This window comes from Micromys minutus, assembly GCF_963924665.1.
Source record: "Micromys minutus genome assembly, chromosome: 29".
NCBI lineage: Eukaryota > Metazoa > Chordata > Mammalia > Rodentia > Muridae > Micromys > Micromys minutus.
Window position 1 is genome coordinate 10,969,595 of NC_137964.1, and position 21,870 is coordinate 10,991,464.

General features: G+C 41.9%; 1 protein-coding gene and 1 pseudogene across 3 annotated transcripts in view; one reads left to right on the top strand and one right to left on the bottom strand.

The window, feature by feature from the left end:
• Positions 1-21,870, bottom strand: part of ELAVL1 (ELAV like RNA binding protein 1) — a 41,741-nt gene that overhangs the window by 14,321 nt on the left and 5,550 nt on the right. For both annotated transcript variants that reach the window (XM_080940701.1, XM_080940700.1), the window contains exon 2: positions 10,103-10,290. In XM_080940701.1, the coding sequence (XP_080796827.1) occupies positions 10,103-10,274 (172 nt within the window). In that variant the 5' untranslated portion in view covers positions 10,275-10,290. The remainder of the gene's footprint in view (positions 1-10,102; positions 10,291-21,870) is intronic.
• Positions 7,867-8,250, top strand: LOC308439094 (small ribosomal subunit protein eS25-like; annotated as a pseudogene). The gene has a single exon. The product of its transcript is annotated as a small ribosomal subunit protein eS25-like (transcript).

Here is a 21,870-nt window from a genome sequence, read left to right on the forward strand (position 1 = left end):
GCCAATGAGAAGGCCCAGACAGGTAAGAGCTGGCTGCCAGGTCTGATGACCTGAGTTCAATTTCTGAGGCCACATGGTAGAAGAGCTCAGTTAAGTTAGTCTCTGACATATGAGATATTGTGCATACACACACATAGGTACCTTGTTTCTTGAGAGAAAAAAAGTAATGATGTGTTATTGACTGCATCATGTGAAATGTTGCCTAGCAACCCCAAAAGTGCTGGCTGTACTATGAGGTCTGACAGAAGAGGAGGCAGTAGCCAGTGGCCATAGTCTGTTCATTTCGGAAACTCGAATTCCCACAGAGAAGGCCTATTGGGCTCTGGCACCATCTAGTACCGGTTCCCTTTCTGTCCTGAGTATAAAGCAACTAGACTCAATGAAACGGTAGGGGAAGCTGCACTGAAGAGTATCCTAAGCCTGTTTTGTGGCCCTGGTCTCATGTTCACAGCTCTGGCCTACTTCCTCCAGTTCCTCCTGGCAGCAGAGTCCACTATAATAATGTCAGCAATATAACTTTGGATATGAGAGGTGAGAGGCATGAAAATTAAGGTAGCAACAAAAGATCCCAATGTCCTCTTTGGGAAATACTCAGGCAGGAACACCTACTACCTGGGTACCTGGGGAAGGACATGGCATGTAGGGAGAGGCCCAGGAAGAAGCTACTGGAGTGCTAGTCAGGAAGGAACCTTAGAGGATATCTAACCATGACAAACTTTACTCGCATCCTCCCAGCTCATGTGAACACTTCATTCTGTTCTGGGTACCTGAGAGAGCAGCTTTAAGACAAACCCATTGGAGGCAGAGACTTTTGTGTTGACAGTCTGCTGCAATCAGAACCCAGGAAGCCACCTCCTCTGCTGCTAACAAGACCTGAGCAAACCAGAGAACCTATTTTCTTTAAGTTGTATTGGCACTTTCCCAATACCTTATTTTAAAAATTACAATTTGTGTGCATGTGTTTGTGTGCACCCATGCCACAGCAAGTATTTGTAAAATAGACACATTAGTCTTCTCCTTCCACCATGTTGGTCCCAGGCACAGAACTCAGGCTGTCATGCTTGGTGCTAAGTGCTTTACCTGCAAGCCATCTTGTTAACTCACCCTTCTCAAATACTGCCTTTTTTTTTTTTTTTTTTTTTTGGAGATAGGGTTTCTCTGTGTAGCCTTGACTATCCTGGAACTTGAACTGTAGACTCAACTGGCCCCGAGTTCAGAGATCCACCTGTTTCTGCCTCTCAAATGCTGGGACTAAAGGCATGGGCTACCATGCCCAGGGGATACTGCGTAATTTTTTTAACGCCAATTTTAGATTTTATCACTCCCCCAAAGGCACTAAACAAATTAAGAGTTCCAGTGTGACCCCACCCTCCTCTAATCGAAATATCTTCCATTACCATAGTATATTTTATACAGTAACCTGTGCTTGTTCAATGTTAACTAAATACTGACACTTAATTCCTATGTCTTTAGTTTTCTCACTGATGCCTCTTTCCGTCCTAAGACCCCACACAGCTTTTGGTGTCATTCCCCTTAACCCCCAGCTCCAAGATTCCCCTGGGCAGTGTCTCAGACCACTCTAGCTTTTAACAAAAATAAAACAAAACAAAAAATAATCCTTTCCCTCACCAAAACTCTATTTTATGTTTATGGGTATTTAGCCTGTATATATAACTGTAAACTATATATGTATCATGTCCATGGAGGCCAGAAGACAGTGTCAAATCCACTGGAAGTGGAGTTATAAATGATTCTGAGCTGCCATTTTGGTCTTCCGGAAGAACAGCTAATATTCTTAACCACTGAGTCTTTTCTCTAGCCCTGTCCGTGTTTTTGATAACTTTCAAAATCTGGGGACCTGTGTGGGGCGCCGCCTGCACATTCTCCATTACAAGATGGCGCTGACATCCGGCTGGAGTTAGCAGTAAACAAGCCATGTGCGCACGTGCTGGGTAACTTTCCACTCCTTGAGCTCTGCCTCTCCCGTGGCGTCATAGGGCCTGATGAGTTTCAACCAATCAGGGGGCTCCGCGTCCAAGGCAAGGACTGATCCCCTTATAAGGGGACGGGTCGTCTTGTTCGTTCTGTTCGTCTTCTTGGTCTTCTTGGTCTTCTTGGTCACGTGTAGCAAGTGCTGGTTCTCGAGGATATTAAAGTTTACCGCAGAAGGATCCTATTTTGTGTGCCGCGTCGTTCTTGCAGGCGAGACGGTTGCGCGGGACATCTGGTCTGTATCTCACGTACTGTTCCTTACCCTAGTTTGTTTTATTTACTATGGTGATAAGTTTAGGGGAGGAAGGCAACAGAGGTGAAGAGCTCTCATCACATCCTTTCAAGAGCATATGCTACCAAGAAGGCTTTCTTACTCTGCACATTACTTTAGGTTACCTGGCTAGGACAGTTTGTGAGATAGCCCACCTCCACTATTATATTGTTCCTTCCTTTTACACATCATGCCAGATGATACTGCAAAACCAGTCTTAAATTATGTTCTTTCTCTTTGGGGCACAGAAACTACAGGCATTATTTGCAATTTTTCATAGGCTATCCTCCCTCTCAAAGTCTGTCTAGAGATCCACATTTCTTTAAGAAGTTTTGTTTGTGTGTACACATGTACTTATGTGTGTGAAACCCAGAGATTGATGAAGGGTAAATTCCTTAATCACTCATCCTCCTTTATTAAGTTAAAATGTTCATATATATATGGGGCTGGAGATGGTTAAGATGGCTGATTTTCTAGAGGTCCTGGGTTCAATTCCCAGCATCTACATGGCAGCTTACAATCGAATATAACTCCAGTTCTAGGGGATCCAACATCTTTACACAGACATACATGCAGGTAAGACAACAATCACATGAGATAAAAATAAATTCTAAAAAAAAATATAATATGTTTTGATAAATCTCTTTTATCTCCAACTCCCTAATTCCTCCCCATCTCTCCCTAAGTTGACTTGTAGTTCCCATTTCCTAACAAAGGGCAAGGCAAATCAGAAAGCTGAGCCATCATCTTTTCAGCCATAACCATTGTCCAAACAGAGAAATATGTTTAGAAATGCAAGCAACACAGAGCACTTAACACGGTGACATGTTACCTCCATGTGGAGGCTGTTTCAGTACAGTAGACCTCTACCCAAAGTCTGGCCTCTATTCACCAGTAACATCTGGGAACTTGGAAAAATGCAAACCACCCAGACACACCAAATCAGCAAACTGACCATCTGTATTTTAACTTTTAAGAGAATGATACTGATGCTGGGCCAGCCAGAAAACAGTTTTTTTTTCAGAGCAAAGCAGAATTGTGTTCCTATAGTTCCTCCTAAAAAATGGAGGGGGTACAACCAGCCTCCAGGACAGTCTCAGACCTTGGAGCCACCATTTGTTTAATCTTTAGCTTTCATATCTATTATCCCTTCTGATTTCTTTTTTTCCCTCTTGTCAAGAGCCCTGGCCACCTGACCCTGACTCTAGGCAGGTCTTGATACCCAAATTCCCAGTAGCTTCATTTGTCCCCAACTACTGCTGCTCCCCAGACCTCAGTCCCCTTTTATGCCAATCTCTCCTTTCTCTAAAGGGAGATAGAACCCTATGGTATTAGTCAACAAAAGCAACAGGAATGAGACTTCCAGTATCCTCAGCCTCAGGCTGAATAAAGATTTCAAAGTCTAGATGTCCCACTGTTGTATACAGAAACAGTCATTTGGGGACCACTACTTGAAGTCTCCTACCAGTTGCCTACTAAGTGCTGACTGTCCACACCGAACTTCCTCTGCAGTTTTATTACCCCCACTAAGTGTCCACACTGAAGCTCCTCTGCAGTTTTACTGCCCCTATGCCACAGTGTCAGAAGAGCCGATGGGAAGAGACCAGCCTCATGAGTACAGATGACAAGAAAGCATAAAAGCAGTGGCTCCTACAAGAAAAAAACAGGTGCTCTAAGCCTGAGGTAAGAATAAACAGGATGGGGCTCTGTTGCTTGAACATAGTAAGATAGAGAAGCACTTGACAGGTGCTTAGAGGTACAATAATTTGGCCATTCTGGAGAGCTGGGTAGAGATGTGAAGCCCAGATATATTGCAGTTGGGACCTTTTACGGAGATCCTCATGCTCCCAACTTAATACTCTTAGTATTCTGAAGTGCGACTACTGGATAGGTCCTCATCCCCACAGCCTTGCTGCTGTGGCTTCTCACTTTGTCTAGAGTTATCATGCTGAGTCTCTAGGTCTTTATTAGAAACCGGAAGTAAGGGCTGAAGATGGCTGTTTAAAAGGTTCCTACTTACTATGCAGGCATAAGGACTGAGCTGGAAACTCCAAACAAACACCCCTGTGATCTCAGTGTTCAGGTATAGAATGAGGAGGGGAGACAGGTGGATCTCTGAAGCTCACTGGCTGGGCAATCTGCCTATCCAAATCAGTCAATTCCAGGTACAGTGACAGATCCTGTCTCAAAAAATAAGGCGCTGACTACCCTAATCTCTTATTCTTTGCATGCTGATCAGTCCTAGGTCTTTGCATTGATCATTGTCTACTATGAAGAAGAGCTTCTCGCTGGGCATGGCAGCATACACCTTTAATCCCAATACTTGGGAAGCAGAGGCTGGTGAATCTTGAGGTTGAGGCCAGCCTGGTCTATAGAGCAAGTTCCAGGACAGCCAAGACCCTGTTTCAAAACTACCTGACCCTCACTCCACCCCTCAATCCCCCCAAAAAAGAAAAAGAGGGAACTTTTTTGATGAGGGTAAAGAGACACATTGATTTGTGGGTATTATAGGTATAAAAAACACAGGGAACAAAGTTTCTTTGTTTTTGTTTGTTTTATTCTTTAAATTTTGTTCACACTTTCCCCCTCCTTTCAGATTTTCCCTACCCGCCCAACTCCACTCTTCTTTTAAAGGTACACGGGGCTCCAGAGAAGACTTTGCTGGGAATCACAGGGTATATAGGTAACAGAGGGATCACAGGAAAGGTAAAAGACAAGAAGGGTGTTTTAAAATGCAGGTCAGCACATGATCTAACACACTTGCTGCTATCACTGGCAGAGGAGGAATTCTGCAGGGCCCAGGGCATTGATGGTGGAAAGCAGGACCAGTTCGCAACTGGAACCATGGGAGTTCTCAGAAGGAACACACATATTTGATAATGTACTACTTCCTGGAAGGCTCTATGAAAATAGCCAGTAAGCAGAGTGATACAAAGTGGATGTCTCTGTGGAGCTTATCATTTGGAATACAGAGTACTACACAACTGCTGTAATGATAGGGAGAAAGCGTTCACAGTAACATTATTACTTATAGAGGACATGCAACAAATGACGTATGAAAGGAAGTGTGTCCAATGGTAAATTATGGGTAATTTAAGCTTTACCTCCAGCTTGTAGTGTTTACTGTTTCTGCTGCTTTTGTTGTCGCTGTTGTTTATTGTTTTTTGAGACAGGGTCTTGCTATATAGTTTCTGGCTGGCCTCAAACTCAGAGATATGCCTGCTTTGCTTCTGTCTCCTAAGTGCTGAAGTGAAAGTTATTTGTCACTACACCTAGTCAGGTTTTTTTTTTTGTTTGTTTGTTTGTTTCTGCATTTAAAATAAGTAGCAAAGATCATTCATGCTGAGGGAAAAGTAGTAAAGCTGGCAGAGTGTGAAAAGGCATTCTTGTAAAAGGAAAATAGTTCAGATGTCCAGAGAGCTAGATTAGGCGTATTTGGAAAATAAGCAACTCAGTTCAGGTTGAGGGTAGGTGTGGTGCATAGCACGTGTGGATTCAACCCTGACCAGAGGTACATGTTTATGAGAAGGAAAATACGGAACCATGAGGGTTGAAGGCTGACTCCAATTCCACAAGGGACATATAAGACAGCTACAAATTGACAGCAAGCTGTGATATCACACAGAAGCTGAAATGACACCCTCTACCTTATGTTTGTAGACGGAAGTGCCAACAGCAAATACAATGACTCCAATAGGAACTTGACTTGGCTGCCCAGAAACACTGGAAGCTTCCCAACCAACACAAAAAACATTCTCTTTACCCTAGTCACCCTATCCCCTTCCTGTTGCCCAGCTGACCTATAGTATCAATTTGCAAAAGAATATATTGGATTTGATAGTGTCAACCTCAGTGCAGTATGACTTATGAAAATCCAAAAGCCAACATCTTATGGTGAAGAGATAGAGCCACAGAAGCACTCTCAAGTTAACAGAGCCCAGAACCTGATGGGTTTTAGAAAGAGGGAATTATTGGGTCACATGGAAACTGATAAAGACGCCCCTTTGCTGTACACTGAGGAAGTCTGGAAGGAGGAAAGGGCAGCCAGTTAAGAGGCCACAGCAAGAGTAGGTAAATGTAACGATGCCATGGGCTAGGATGACTCTTGTGGGAGAAGTAGGACAGGGTAAAACTACAGAAGTACTGAAGGGAATGAATTCTGAGACCTGGCACTTCTGAGCAGAGCTACTGTATAGACAGTGGTATTATCAGCTAAGACAAAGACACAAAGGAAGATCAGTATGGTGCAGATCTCAGGAGAGCTATCTGGTCAGGAGAGTGAATAAACTAAACTCAGCCTGATTAACAGCTCTAGAAATGGGCCATGGAATAATCTGAAGCTCAAGGCTGGGGAAAGGAGCAGTTGAGAAAGATAGAGAGTGGCCTTGAGGGCAGAAAACAGCCATAAGACGGCAATGTTTCTAGAAGCAAATACAGAGAAGGAATTTGACACTGACAGCCTGTAAATGGAAGGACAACATATAGTGGTGGTTCTCATCCCAGAGCTCTTCTGCTTCCTATAAGACTCAAGATAATGTTTGGAGACATACTTTAATATTCACAACTTAGAAGGTGCTACCAGTTTCAAATGAGTGGGTAGAGGCTAGAATGCTGCTCAACATCCCCCAGTATATTGCTCCAGATAGCAATATCCAAGTTCCAAATTTCAAAGTGCTAGAGGGCAGCAGGGAATCTAAGAAGGTATTTGAAACCCTGGCTCAATGATCCTCAAGCGAGCCAAGGAAAAGAGTGTACTTGGATAGTTCATAGGTCATGACTAGCCAGGGAGGAAAGAGATCAGGGCAGAGAAGACCACTGTTCTACTGTAAAGTACTTGATGGTCATCATATCTGAGTAAAAAGTAGCTGAAGGCTAGAGGAAAGAAAACACAGAAAGGTTATGAAGGATGGGGCCACCCACTGTGTCAGTGGAGCAGGCCTGGGACTGCAGCATACCTAGCTAGCTAGATACAGACTCTCTTGCTGGGGTGGGCAGACTGAGATCCATCCAGCTAGAGAAAAGAAGACACAGGATTAGGCAGAGTGGCACTACTGAATGACAGATGAGCAGTGAAATTTGACAGCAGGAAAAGTAAGGGTGGGATGAGTGTCTCAGATATGCCACTCACTGAACTGGAATGAAAGGCTGCTAACAAGACATTATTGAGCTTAGCAGGTACTTTCTCCACAACTCCCAACACCGCCTGCAGATCAGAGAAGCCCCATACCTGGGAATTCAAATCACTTCCTAATCCCACTTCTGCTTCTGTGATAATCTGAATGAAACTGGCCCCCACAGGCCCTCAGGGAGTGGCACTATTAGGAGGTGTGGCCTTTTTTGCAAGTGTGTCACTGTGGAAGAGGTTATATAAGCTCAGGCTATGGTCGGTAACTTAGTCTTTCTCTGCTGCCTTTGGATAAAGATGCAACTCTTATTCCTCTAGCACCATGTCTGCCTGGACACTGCCATGCTTCCCACCATGATGATGATGGTGATGAACTAAACCTCTGAAACAGTAAGCTAGCCTGAATTAAACGTTTTCCTTTATAAGAGTTGCCTTGCCTTGTCTTCCGACATCTTGGTGAGGCTGCTGTGGTCCGTATTACTGTTTGAGCTTCGCCATGCCGCCCAAAGATGACAAGAAGAAGAAAGATGCCGGAAAGTCGGCCAAAAAAGACAAAGACCCAGTAAATAAATCTGGTGGCAAGGCCAAAAAGAAGGCAAAGTTCGGGACAAGCTGAACAATCTCGTCCTCTTTGACAAAGCTACATATGACAAACTTTGTAAGGAAGTTCCCAACTATAAGCTTATTACTCCAGCCATGGTCTCTGAGAGACTGAAGATTCGAGGTTCCTTGGCCAGGGCAGCCCTTCAGGAGCTACTTAGTGAAGGACTTATCAAGCTGGTTTCAAAGCACAGAGCCCAAGTAATTTACACCAGGAACACAAAAGGGTAGAGATGCCCCAGCTGCTGGTAAAGATGCATGAACAGGTTCAATCAGCTGTACATCTGGGAAAATAAAACTTTATTGAATCAAAAAAAAAAAAAAAAAAAAAAAAAAAAAAGAGTTGCCTTGGTCATGGTGTCTGTTGATAGCAATGAAACTCTAAGACAGCTAGCTTTCTCCACTGCCTCCTCTTCTACAAAACTAGTTCTTTCAGGATTAACCTGGCCTAATCAAGGAGTTCCTAATAATAGCTTATATTCCTCTAAAACCCACAGAAAGAAGTCAGGGCACGAGAACCAAGAGCTAGACTCCAAAGCCTAGGACTGCTAAAGATGCTGCTGAGAACCCCTTCCACCAAAACATTGGTAGAGAAAAGCATCTGAAAGCCATTTGGGCAGGATTCCTACACAGGAAAATATCCTGAATAATCTAGTATTATTTAATCTGTATATTATCTAAAATTCCTTTTTAGAAAGCATTAATCTACAGCCTTGGGATTAAAAGGGGAAAGGCCTTTTAGTTTAAGGGTCTCATCTGAGGAGTGATTTCTCTGGCCACCATCAGACAGGCTGCACAGGGTTATACAGGGATCAGTGTATTCAGGTTACTAGAAACATATTGAAGGTTGATGAAGCAAAGCAATGAATATACCAGATTGAGACTGAATATATACTCTCTGTTCACGCATACCTGAAGTTTTCCATAATACAAAAAAAAAAGTTAAAAAAAAAAAACTTTAAAAATTACTTTCCAAGATGAATCCAGATACCTACAAACTAGATGATAGTTGGAATGCTTCAAAGTACTGCTTGTTTCTTCAATCAGTCAAAGTAGAGAAGGGGAGTCAGGGAGGGGATGAAGGAAAAGGAAGAGGGTAGTGACTCTTGAGGACTGTACCCAACAAAGAAACAAAGCATGGCTTTGCAGCACTGAACTTCTGAAGCTACACTCAGAACCTGGCCTTTTACAAATACTATGAGGTATGTATAAGCATGACTTTAAAGTGCCACTGGCTACTGAATAGATGGGAGCCTAGAGGCCTAAGAGTCACACCATGAGAGAGCTGAAGCACAAGGCTTTCAGGTATTTTGCTTCTGACTCCAGAGTTCCAGCTGGTGAAGGGTTCAATTGTGCATTAAGGTCTCCATCTGCAGGGACAGACTTGTCAGTGCTTGGGCTAGCAGGGTTCCTTCTACATGTGGGAACTTGATCAACTTGGACAATTATATGGTTCCATACACTTCAGAGCACTCCATTTCTGCTATCCTCCCATTTTTCTCCTTTAAACTCCATTCTGTACATGTGCTTTTTGTTGTTGAGAGAGGGCCTATCTAGCCCTGGTTGTCTCGGAACTCACAGAGATCCACCTGCCTCTGTCTCCTGAATGCTGGGATTAAAGGTACAAACCACCAAACCTGGTATTTGTTTTAACTTACAAAAACTCCAAGCTCTTTTGGGGGAAACCTTACCTTCAAATTTTCTCAAGATGTATGTGATTTTTAATTTTGGGTTTGGATGTGTGTGTAGGGGTGGTGGTGTTATATGCACATTTCTGTGTGTCTCTATGAAGTCAGCAGAGAGCATCAGCTTCTCTAAGCAGGAGTTACATATGTGGTAAGCTGTCTGATGAGGGTATGAAGACCAAACTCTGCTCCTCTGCAAAAGTAGCAAGTGCTCTTAACTGCTAAAACAGCTCTAATACTCCTACCTCCTCTTGTCTCTGTCCAATCTTATACTGGGGCTATAGAAAAGCAATCTGAGGTTAAAGAACCAAACTTCATTTATAGCTATGGTTTCTAGCCTGCAGTTACTCTGTACTAAGGATCAGCAGGGAAGCCAGTGATTAAAAGCATAGCTAACTATGACCCTTCAAGAAACCTCAGGCTCTTTACCTGCAACTTTATCCCGAATAAGCTTTGCAGATTCAACCTCGCCAATGCTGCTGAACAGACTCCGTAGTTCCTCCTGGGTCATGTTCTGAGGGAGGTAGTTGACAATTAAATTCGTTCTCCCAATGTCATCCCTGCAGTCTTCCGCCATGTGGTCTTCATAACCATTAGACATTGTATTATTTAAAAATCTGCAAAGCAAAGTAAGATCAGGTAAATTCTAGATGTTCATCTGGGTATGTGAAGGCAAAGATAAATGACTACATTTTGCACTTAAGAGATTTTCTTTTCTGCACTAAAATATCAATTACCAGAGAGATGATTCAGTTCATAAAGAGCTTGCTGGCACAAACATGAAAATTTGAGTTCACATTCACAACACCCATATAAAAATTGGATGAGTTGGCACATACCTATCTATAATCCTAGCACAGGGAGTTGGGAACAAGGTAGGGGACCCATGGAACGCTTTGGCCAGCCAGCCAAATTGAAATCAGTAAGCTTCAGGTTCAGTGACAGACCCTGTCTTGTCCTGTGTCTTACTGATAGCACTGTTCTCTACAGAGTAGCTCTATTTAGTATCACTCAGGTGTCAGAGAATAAAAATGAATAGTAGCCCCCCCCCCTTATTGGTTATTCTCTGTATTTACATTTCAAATGTTATCCCCCCCCCCCATTTCCACTCCCTATACCTCCATAAAGATGCTCCCTCTCCCAACCACCTTCTCCCACCTTAGCGCTTTGGCATTCCCTTACACTGGGAATATGAGCCTTCACTGGATCAAAGGCCTCTCTTCCAATTGCTGCCAGACAATGCTATCCTCTGCTACATGTGCAACTGAATACATGTGCATACTCATTGGTGTTTTAGTCCCTGGGAGCTCTGGAGAGTTTGGTTGGTTGATAATGTTTTTCCCATGGGACTGCAAACCCGTTCAACTCCTTCAGTCCTTTCTCTAAATCCTTCATTGAGATCCCTGTGTTCAGTCTGATGATTAGTTGCAAGCATACTCCTCCGTATCAGTATGGCTCTGGCAGAGCTTCTGAGGAGGTATCCATATCAGGCTTCTGCCAGTAAGCATTTCTTGGCATCAGCAATAGTGACTAGGTTTGGTGGCTGCATATGGGATGGATCTCCAGGAGGGGCAGTCTCTGGATGATCTTTTCTTCAATCCCTGCTCCTCTATTTGTCCCTTTATTTCCTCCCATGAGCTTTTTGTTTTCCCTTCTAAGAAGAACTGAGAGATTCACAATTTGGCTTTCCTTCTTTTTGAGCTTCATAAGGTCTGTGAATTGTTTCATGGGTATTCTGAGCTTTTTGGCCTAGTCTGCTTATCAGTGAGTGCATATTATGTGTGTTCTTTTGTGACTGGGTTACCTCACTCAGGATGATAGCTTCTAGTTCTATCCATTTGCCTAGGAATTTCATAAAGTCATTGTTTCTAATAGCTGAATAGTACTCCATTGTGTAAATGTACCACAATTTCTGCATCTATTCTTCTGTTGAAGGACATCTGGGTTCTTTCCAGCTTCTAACTATTTTAAATAAGGTGGAGCATGTTCCTTGTTCTATGTTGGAGCATCTTTTGAGTATATGCCCAGGAGTGGTATAGCTGGGTCCTCAGGTAGTACTATGTCCAATTTTCTGAGGAACCACCAGACTGATTTCCAGAGTGGTTGTACCAGCTTTCAATTCCACCAACAATGGAGGAGTGTTCCTCTTTCTCCACATCCTCGCCAGCATCTTCTGTCATCTGAATTTTTGATTCTAGCCATTCTGACTGGTGTGAAATGGAATCTTAAGGTTGTTTTAGTTTGCATTTCCCTGATGACTAGGGATGTTGAACATTTCTTTAGGTGCTTCTCAGCTATTCAATATTCTTCAGTTGAGAATTCTTTGTTTAGCTCTGTACCCCATTTTTTTAATAGAATTATTTGATCCTGAGTCTAACTTCTTGAGTTCTTTGTATATACTGGATATTAGCCCTTATCAGATTTAGGAATGAAAAAGATCTTTTCACAATCTGTTGGTTTTTGTCCTATTGACAGTGTACTTTGCCTTACAGAAGCTTTACAATTTTATGAGGTCCCATTTGTTGATTCTTTTTTTTTTAAAGGCTGTGTTTTTTCTTAACTTTTCTTTCTTATTTATGTATATGAGTACACTGTTGCTATCTTCAGACACACAAGAGGGCATCAGATTCCATTACAGATGGTTATTAGACACCATGTGGTTGCTGGGATTTGAACTCAGGAACTCTGGAAGAGCAGTCAGTGCTCTTAACTGCTGAACCATCTCTCCAGCCTCCATTTGTCGATTCTTGATCTTAGAGTATAAGTATAAGCCATTGGTGTTCTGTTCAGGAAATTTCTCCCTGTGCCTATGTGTTCAAAGCTCTTCTCCACTTTCTCTTCTATTAGTTTCAGTGTACCTGGTTTTATGTGGAGGTCCTTGATACACCTGGATTTGAGCTTTGTACAAGAAGATTGGATCAATATGCATTCTTCTATATGCTGACTGCCAGTTGGACCAGCACAATCTGTTAAAGATGCTGTCCTTTTTCCATTGAATGTTTTTAGCTCCTTTGTCAAAGATCAAGTGACCATAGGTGTGCAGGTTCATTTTTGAGTCTTCAATTCTGTTCCATTGGTACACAGACCTGCTTGTGTCTGTACCAATACAATGCAATTTTTTAAAATCATGATTGATCTGTAATACAGCTTGAAGTCAGAGATGGTGATTCCCCCGGAAGTCCTTTTATTGTTGAGAAAAGTTCTCACTATCCTGAGTTTTATGTTATTCCAAATGAATTTGCAAATTGCTCTTTCTAACGCTATGAAGAATTGAGTTGGAATTTTGATGGGGACTGCATTGAATCTGTAAATTTCTTTTGGCAATTTTTACTATGTTGATCCTTCTAATCCACGAGCTTGGGAGATCTTTCTGTCTTCTTCAGGGACTTGAAGTTCTTGTCAGAGATCCTTCACATACTTAGTTAGGGGGCACATCAAGTTATTTCATATGGTTTATGACTATTGTGAAGGGTGTCGATTCCCTAATTTCTTTCTCAGCCTGTTTATCCTTTGAGTAGAGAAAGACCACTGATTTGTTCGAGTTAATTTTATATCCAGCCACTTTGCTGAAGTTGTTTGTCAGCTCCAGGAGTTCTCTGGTGGAATTTTTGAGGTCAATTAAGTATACTATCATATCATCAGCAAATAGTGATATTTTGACTTCTTTTCTAATTTGTATCCCTTTGACTTCCTTTTGCTGTCTGAAGAGTAGTAGTTTTCACAGGCTCAAGCATTTGGATACTGGGCTAATAGAAGATGGCGTTCTTCGGTAGGTTGTGAAACTTTTAAGTGAAGTCACTGGGGGTGGGCTTTGAGAGTTTGTGCTACATCCAGTTTGCTCTCTGGGCTTCCTGAATGTGGATAGAGATATAATTTTGCACTTTCCTGCTTTAGCATACTGCTGCTACATATTCCTCGCTGTTATGGACATTAAGCTCAAGTAAACTTTCTTCTGTAAGTTGTTTTTGGTCATGGCGTTTTAATACAATGTGAAAGAAGTCACCCAATAGTGATCTCTGGCTTCCACTTAAACCAATACCTCCACATACATATGCACACACCCACATGAACATGCACACACCCACAAGAACATACACACACCATATCCACCTACCTACATTTATACAAAGAGATCAATTATGTTTACAAATAGCTGCTTTATCGATAATAACCTAAAAAAGAAATGTTACTAAGCCACAAAAAGGCAAGGAGAAAACTAGCTAGATGATTGTTATAACACTGAGCTAAATCCCCAAAGCTCCAAGTCCTTGTGTGTGTGTGTGTGTGTGTGTGTTAGGCTCTGGGAACAAACCTAGGGCCTTGAGCATGCTAGATAAGCACTCTGCCACTAAGCTACATTCCTCCCAGCCCAGTAAGCAAGATCTTTAAATGCATATTATTAAGACAAAGAAAACAGTTTGCAATGCCACATATATGACTCCAACTTATCAATAAAAGGCACAATTACAGGGATAGTACTAGACATATGGTAATCCATGCCTATAATTCTAACACTCAAGAAGGCAGAATTTCAAGGCTATCCTTGGCTACATATCAAGGTGAAAGCTGGGGCTAGAGAGATGGCTTAACAGTTAAGAGCACTGACTGCTCTTCCAGAGGTCCTGAGTTCAATCCCAGCAACCTCACGGTAGCTCACAACCATCTGTAATGAGATCTGATGCCCTCTTCTGGTGTTTCTGAGGACAGCAACAAACAACATACTCATAAATACAATAAATCTAATTAAAAAAACAAGGTGAAAGCCATGAGATATATGAAACCCCAACAAAATAAAGCACACCCACCAAACAAACAAAAACAGGGTCTGCAGATATAGTCCATAACTTCCTGTTCATGGAACATGACCCAAATTTGGTTCCCAGACCTCACAAGATAGTTTACAGTAATCTGTAACTTAACCTGACTTCTTTTAATCTCTGTGGGTAGCAGGCATGCATATAGTGCAAATACATACAGGCAAAACACTCAAACACATCAATGTTAATTGCAGCCCTCAGTTATTACATAATATGCCAATGTTGTTTTATTAACTGCAACAAATGTGTTTAACTGCAAGATGTTTGTGATAGGGAAAAGGTTGCTGGGGAAGAATATAAAAGGAATACAATTATTATTTTTTGAAAATTTATTTTTATGTGTATTTTTTGCCTATTTATATATAAGGGCACTTCATGTTCACTTGGTGTCTGTGGAAACCAGAAGAGAGGGTCAGATTACCTGGAAGTGGAATTATGGATGATTATAAAGTACCACATGGGCAACAGCAACCAAACCTTTAGAAAAGAAGTAGGTACACTTAATTCCTGATCAATCTCTCTAGCCACCCACTTCCTTTCATTTTAAGATTACATTATTTTGTACGTGTATGCACATGTATATGTGTGCAGGAGCGTGGAAACCTGAGGAAGACCTACAGGAGTCAGTTCTCCCGTTCCTTTGAACTCAAATCAGACTTAGCAGCAAGCACCTTTACCTACTGAAGCATCTCACTAGTTCCTCACTAGCTTCTTTATAATTTTTATGAAACTAAAACTGCTTTACAAATAATTCTATTAACACAAAACAAATCTAAGTTCAACCATGTTCACCAACAGTTTTTTTGTTTGTTTGTTTGTTTTTATTTTTTAAAAATAAAGGCAGTTTCACTCTTAAGCCAGGCTGGCCTGGAATGAATTATGTAGTTCAGGGTGACCTCAAACATGATGATCCCCTGCCTCAGCTTCCCAAGAGCTAGGATTCCAGGTATGAGGTTTCACACTTAGGTAATAGGACTTTGTGTGATTAAAAAAAAAAAGGTGTGTAATGTAGCCTAAGATAGCCTAAAACTCACCAGGTAGCTGAGATTGGATTTAAACTTCTGATCCTCCTGCCCCTACCTCCCAAGTGCTATGATTACAGGTGTGTGCCACCTGGTTTGGCTTTGAAGAGAGGTCTGGAGATGTAGCTCATTAACAGAACATGCACAAGACCTTGGGTTTTATCCCTAATAGATGAGCATACCTATACATGAATACAGCTTTAAAGAACCCAGAAAACAAAAGACCAAAAACCAAATGTGATCCCAGTACAAATAGCTCAAGATCCTAAGTGAAAAAAAGTCTGTGTGTCTCAAGAGCTTTCCACTACTAACAGCTTTTTCCTGTCATCACTGTAGAATACAGCTGGATACAGAAAAGACTATGATATATATACCCCTGTAACCCAACTTCGGACATCTGCTGGTCAATTATCTCCAAATGTTCTTTTGATCTCCAAAGATACAACTATTTATCTCCAAAGATATTGGAACTAGAAATCAGGACTTTTTAGTGTGAGTGTTGGGGGTAGGGGGAGGTGTGGGGATGACAGGTTCACAGTTGTGGGTTCTGAAAAAATCTACTTTCAGAGGCAAACAGCCCAGTATAGCTTGGGGAGCAACATCTGTATAGATATATCTGAGGGCACCAAGATCAACTTTTGAAAACATAGCCAATACCTGGTTTGCTCACCAGACACTGGGGTACAGTGGCCTAACCTGGGAGGCCCTTTGACCCTGCTTTTAAATTTGTAGTTGCTACTTCATGTGCTCACTTTCCTGGAGAGCTCAGTGAGCAATCAACTCCTTCTTTAAGATGTGCAGCTTGGGGCTGGAGAGATGGCTCACCAGTTAAGAGCACTGACTACTCTTCCAGAGGTCCTGAGTTCAATTCCCAGTAACCAGATAGTGGCTCACAACCATCTGTATGTAATGGGATCTGATGCCCTTTTCTGGTGTGTCTGAAGGTAGATCAGTGTATTCATTCATATACATAAAATAAATAAAAAATGTGCAAGTTGGATTTGTGGAAATTCCAAGCCCACAAGGCATAAGCCTTTGACTATTTTTAAAAACAACTCTGCAAAGGTTGGGTGTGGGCACACTCCTGTAATTCCAGTACTCAAGCGGTGGGGCCTGGAGGATCAGGAACTTAAAGGCTACCCTCGGCTGTATAGAAAGTTTAAGGCCAGCCTGGGCTATATTTAACTGTATCTCAAAAGAAAACAAAAAACAAAAACTTTCGAGAGCTAAGTAGCAGACTGCTGGCCTAGTATACAGGAGATAGGAGGTTCCATGTCTAGCACCTTAAAAAAAAAAAAAAAAAAAGGCCTTGCCAGAGATTACATAAAATGGAACACAACTTTTGCACAGATATTTCTCTCCTACGCTTTGAGTCACTGGGAGAAGGAAAATTAGGCCTGTTTCCTACTCTCTTAACTCTCAAACAGGGGCTAGAGAGATGGCTCAGCAGTTAAGAGCACTGATTGCTCTTCCAGAGATCCTGAGTTCAATTCCCAGCAACCACATGGTGGCTCACAGTCATCTGTAATGAGTTTTGATGCCCTCTTCTGGTGTGTCTGAAGACAGCCAGTGTATTCACATTCATAAAATAAATGAATCTTTAAAGAAAAAAAACCCTCTCAAACAGGCAAATAGTAAAAATTTTATTACTCATTTAAAGTTGTGCAGGTTTCTTCTTCTCTATAAAGTATGCTAACAGAAAACCAGGTATCATAAAATTAAAAAGCTGTATGGCAAAAAGCGCCAGAAATAAAGACAAGCAGTAAGAGACTGGGAAAAACATCTGCTAGGTATCCTTTTGATCAGTGTTTGTTATGCTGGGAAATTCATCCACCAAGGGATAGGGTGTGATGATGTGTGCAGGCATTCTTGGTTAGCATCAGTATGTATGTGCCCACACACTATCAGTGTCTAGTGAGCACATTACAGGATGCTGTTAATTAAATATTCTGCAAGGCACAGGATGATGCCAATGACTAAGAAGTACCTTGCCTAAAATGTCAACATTGCTAAGGCTGAATAAAGTTGAGTCAATGCAACTACAAATTAATAATTAAAATCCAACATGGGGGCTAGAGAGATGGCTCAGTGGTTAAGAACATGGACTGCTCTTCCAGAGGTCCTGAGTTCAATTCCCAGCAACCACATGGTGGCTCACAACCATCTGTAATGGGCATCTGATGCCCTCTTCTGAAGACAGCGACAGTGTACTTACATACATAAAATAAACAAATCTTAAAAAAAATCCACACAACTAACAGAAAGGCAGACAATGATAGAAACTACAACTTCATGATAATAGCCATTCAAAGAGATGATAAAGCCATGAGGAAAAAAAGCTTAACCTTGACTTGATGGGGAACATTTAAAAAAAAAAAAAAAAAAAAGATTTATTTATTTTATATAAATACACTGTAGCTGTGTTCAGACACAACAGAAGAGGGTATCAAAACCCATTATAGATGGTTGTGAGCCACCACGTGGTTGCTGGGAATTGAATTTAGGACCTCTGGAAGAACAGTAAGTGCTCATAACCGCTGAGCCATCTCTCCAGCCCAATGGGGAACATCTTTAATCCCAGTACTCAGGAGGCAGTTAGGAGGATCCCTGCAAGTTCAAGGCCAGCCTGGTCTATAGAGTAAATTTTAGGACAGCCAGGGCTACACTGAGAAAGTGTATCTCGGAAAACAAAAAGAGCCAAATCAAACCAAACCAAACACCTCCCCCCAAAAAACATATAAAAACAAACACCCTCAACCTCATGAAAAGGGAAAACTGGGGATGAAAGAGTTAATAAATAGAACACTTGCCTAGCACATACAAAGCCAACCCTGACACCATGTAAGCTAGCACAGTGGCGCACAGCTATCATACTAGAATTTGGGTAGTGGAAGCAGCAGGAAGATCACAATTACCCTCACCTTCACAGTTTGGAATCATCTAGGACAGTGGTTCTCAATCTTCCTAATGCTTCAACCCTTTAATATAGTTCCTCATGCTGTGGTGACCTCCAACCATAAAATTATTTCGTTGCTACTTCAATTTTGCTACTGTTATAAAGCATAATGTAAATATCTGATATGCAACCCTGTGAAAGGGTCATTCAAACCCCAAAAGGAGTCTCAACCCACAGGTTGAGAATCACTAGATTATATGAGACTTATCCCCACACAAATAACGCAAAATGAAACGATCTGCTTTTTTTATTAGTCGTATAGGATGGATAAAATCCTTTAAGTAGTGGGCCTTGCACCTTGCCAGGGCAGCACAGTGGATCTGGTTCTGATCCAGGTGAGCCGAACCAGAGCAGTGCTGGAAACCTCACTCTGGTGGTGTGGATGTGGGAGAGATGATCAGCTCAGCTACCACTCAGGCCCAGATTCAGGGCTTTAGTTGGCCTACCCCAAAATCTACATTATCTGTAACTTAGTGGGCTTGAGAAGGCCAGTCCTACTGCTCTAAAGCTGCAGATTCTCCATGACACAGGGCAACAACAGGATAACCAGGAGAAGTCCTAGTGTAGATTCAATATTGATGATGTCACAGAAAGTAGAGAGACCTCAAACCAGCACTGACTGCTCTTCTAGAGGTCTGAATTAAATTCCTAGCAACCACATGATGACGACTCACAACCATCTGTAATGGGATCTGATGCCCTGTTTTGGTGTGTCTGAAGACAGAGACAGTGTACTCATATATTGAATAAATGATTCTTTAAAAAGAAAATGAGATTCAAAACATCTCTTCCTTCTTCTTTTCCTAATTTTTCTTTTTCTTCCTTCACCTACTTCTCCTTCCTTTTCATGGTGCTAGGGACTGAGTCTCACAAAACTTCTCTTCACTCCTCAAAGAGTTGTGCTTTTACTCCTCCCCCAGTTGTTATGTTTAACAGGTGATCAACTGACAGAAATCTCATTACCTTTCATAAAAAGTTTTACTAGAATACAATCATTTTATTTGAGCTGTCTACTGCCTAAGGTTGAATTTGTTCCCCTAAACTATAATGACAAAAGTAACAAACTAGTAATAGCCACATGGCCCACAGAGCCCCAAACATTCACCATCTGGCTTTTTATGGGGGAAAAATTGCCTATCATCATTTCCTGCCTTTGTCCCCTCCCTCCCTCTTCTACTGGTTCTGAAGCCTGCAAAGGGCTTCCACAGGGTGCTCCATACAGCCTGCACTACAAAGAATCAAATTAGGAGCAGAGCTCAGGACACAGTGCTTGCCTCACATGCATAGACAAAGTCCTGGGGTTAAGTCCTGGGTTTGAGTCCTAGCATTGCCAGCAGTCAAACTCTATGTAGCCCAGGCTGGAGTTATGGCATGTGCCAGCCACTATGCCAATCTTTTTTTTTCCTTTTTGTTTTTTTGAGACAGGGTTTTTCTGTGCATCCCCAGCTGTCCTAGAACTTGCTCTGCAGACTAGGCTAGCTTTGAACTCAGATATCCACCCTCCTCTGCTTCCTGAGTGCTGGGATTAACATTGGACTGGGCAAAGAATTCTTAGATATGCCACCAAAAGCATTGTTTTCATTAAGAAATAAATAGGTGTCATCAAATGTAAACTGTGCTTAGCAAGACAATGCTGGAAGAAATACTCAAAGCCTGAGAAAAGTATTTGCAAAAAAAGTGAGAACACCTAAAAAATATTTTTTCATTTTTTAAAAATTTTACTTTGTTTTTGTTTTGTCTTTTGGGGCAGGGAGAAGGAGGAAGGGAGGGAGGGAGGGAGGGAGTGTGAGTGTGTGTGCGTGTGCACAGAGCTCTGTCTGTCCTGGAACTTGCTCTATAGACCAGGCTGGTCTCGAACCATTAAATTAAAAAAAAATGTATATAGGTATTTTACCTAAATGTATGTCTGTGCACCGTGTGTGTGTGTGTGTGTGTGTGTGTGTGTGTGTGTGTGTGTGCCTGATGCCTGTGGAAGCCAGAGAGGTGTCAAATCCCTTGGAATTTGAGTTACAGACAATTCTAATGTGGGCACTGGGAAATTGAACCCAGATCCAGTGCTCTTAACCACCAAACCTTGATGACAGTTTTAAAAAGCTCTTAAGTCTAGACAAGTCAGACAGGCAGATCTTTTGTTACTATGGTGCCTACCACTCTCTTAGTGTACTAAATGTTTTTTCTTCTGATGCTGCTCTACTATCTTACTAAAAGCCCCCAATGTTCTCAATTAACTACTGGGCCTTGAGGCCAGCCTAGCCCACAGATTCCTAGGCCAGCCAGGATTACATAATGAGACCCTTTAAAACAAAACAAAACAAAATAAAAACAAGCCTCAAATGCTGGGGCTTGTTAGTAGCTCAATACTTAAAAAGAGTTCTTGCCCACCATCCATGAGGCCTGGGATACCACCCCAGCACCACATGGAAGTGGCAGTACATGACTGTAATTCCAGTACATGGTAGGTGGAATTCAGAAGTTCAAAGTCATTCTCGTATACATATATACGCGCGCGCACACACACACACACACACACACACACACACACACACACACACACACACAAATAAATAGCATGTTTGAAGGCTAACCTGGGCCCCTCAGACCCCCTTTCAAAACAGAACATCCTTCAAACAGTCCTACACAAAGATGAGTACAATTTTCTATAATGCAAATTAAAAACTAAAATTAAGACTTAAACAAAACGTCTTTGTCGCACTGCTCCACAGCATGGTTATGGGCAGTTAAAGACTTCTTGCAGGTCAAGCCTATAGTCAACTGGCAACAATGGAGCCAGTATCATGGTACTTCAGAGACTATTCTATTCAACCTTCAAGAATGCTGCCCTTAACCATTTCCAAATCTGTGGCCCAACCTGGGTCCAACCAGTCCTGTGCCCATAAGCTCTAACCATAACAGGTCTTGGAGTACCAAGTTATCAATGAGTACTATCAAGCTATTGCCACCTCCTGCTTTTATGTCAACTCTCTTCATTCCCATGCTTTCCCTGTCAGCACCCAGTAAAGCTCAGAGGTCACACTATTCTGCTCATGGTCAATCATGCTGTTAATAAGTGACAGAACTTGGCCTTAAGTTGTCACTACATGGTGGTGTTCTAGAATCACACCGTTGTGATGGTGTCCCTATTGAATTTTCTAGCCTGTGTCCCTAGTCTGGCTTTGTCCCAAGTAAGACAAAAGGCTGCTCTATTTCTCAACTATAAGAAAAAAACAAACCCCAGATATGTGAGAATGTGCTTTTGTTTTAATTCCAGGTTTATTGATGCAGGGCTACTTTAGACTGTCTGAAGCAGTTGACCACAATTTGCATCATGCTCTAGCAGAAGCATGGTTTTGCCAGCTTCAGATGATTTCTGTGATTATATGAGGGAACATACATTCGAGGGCT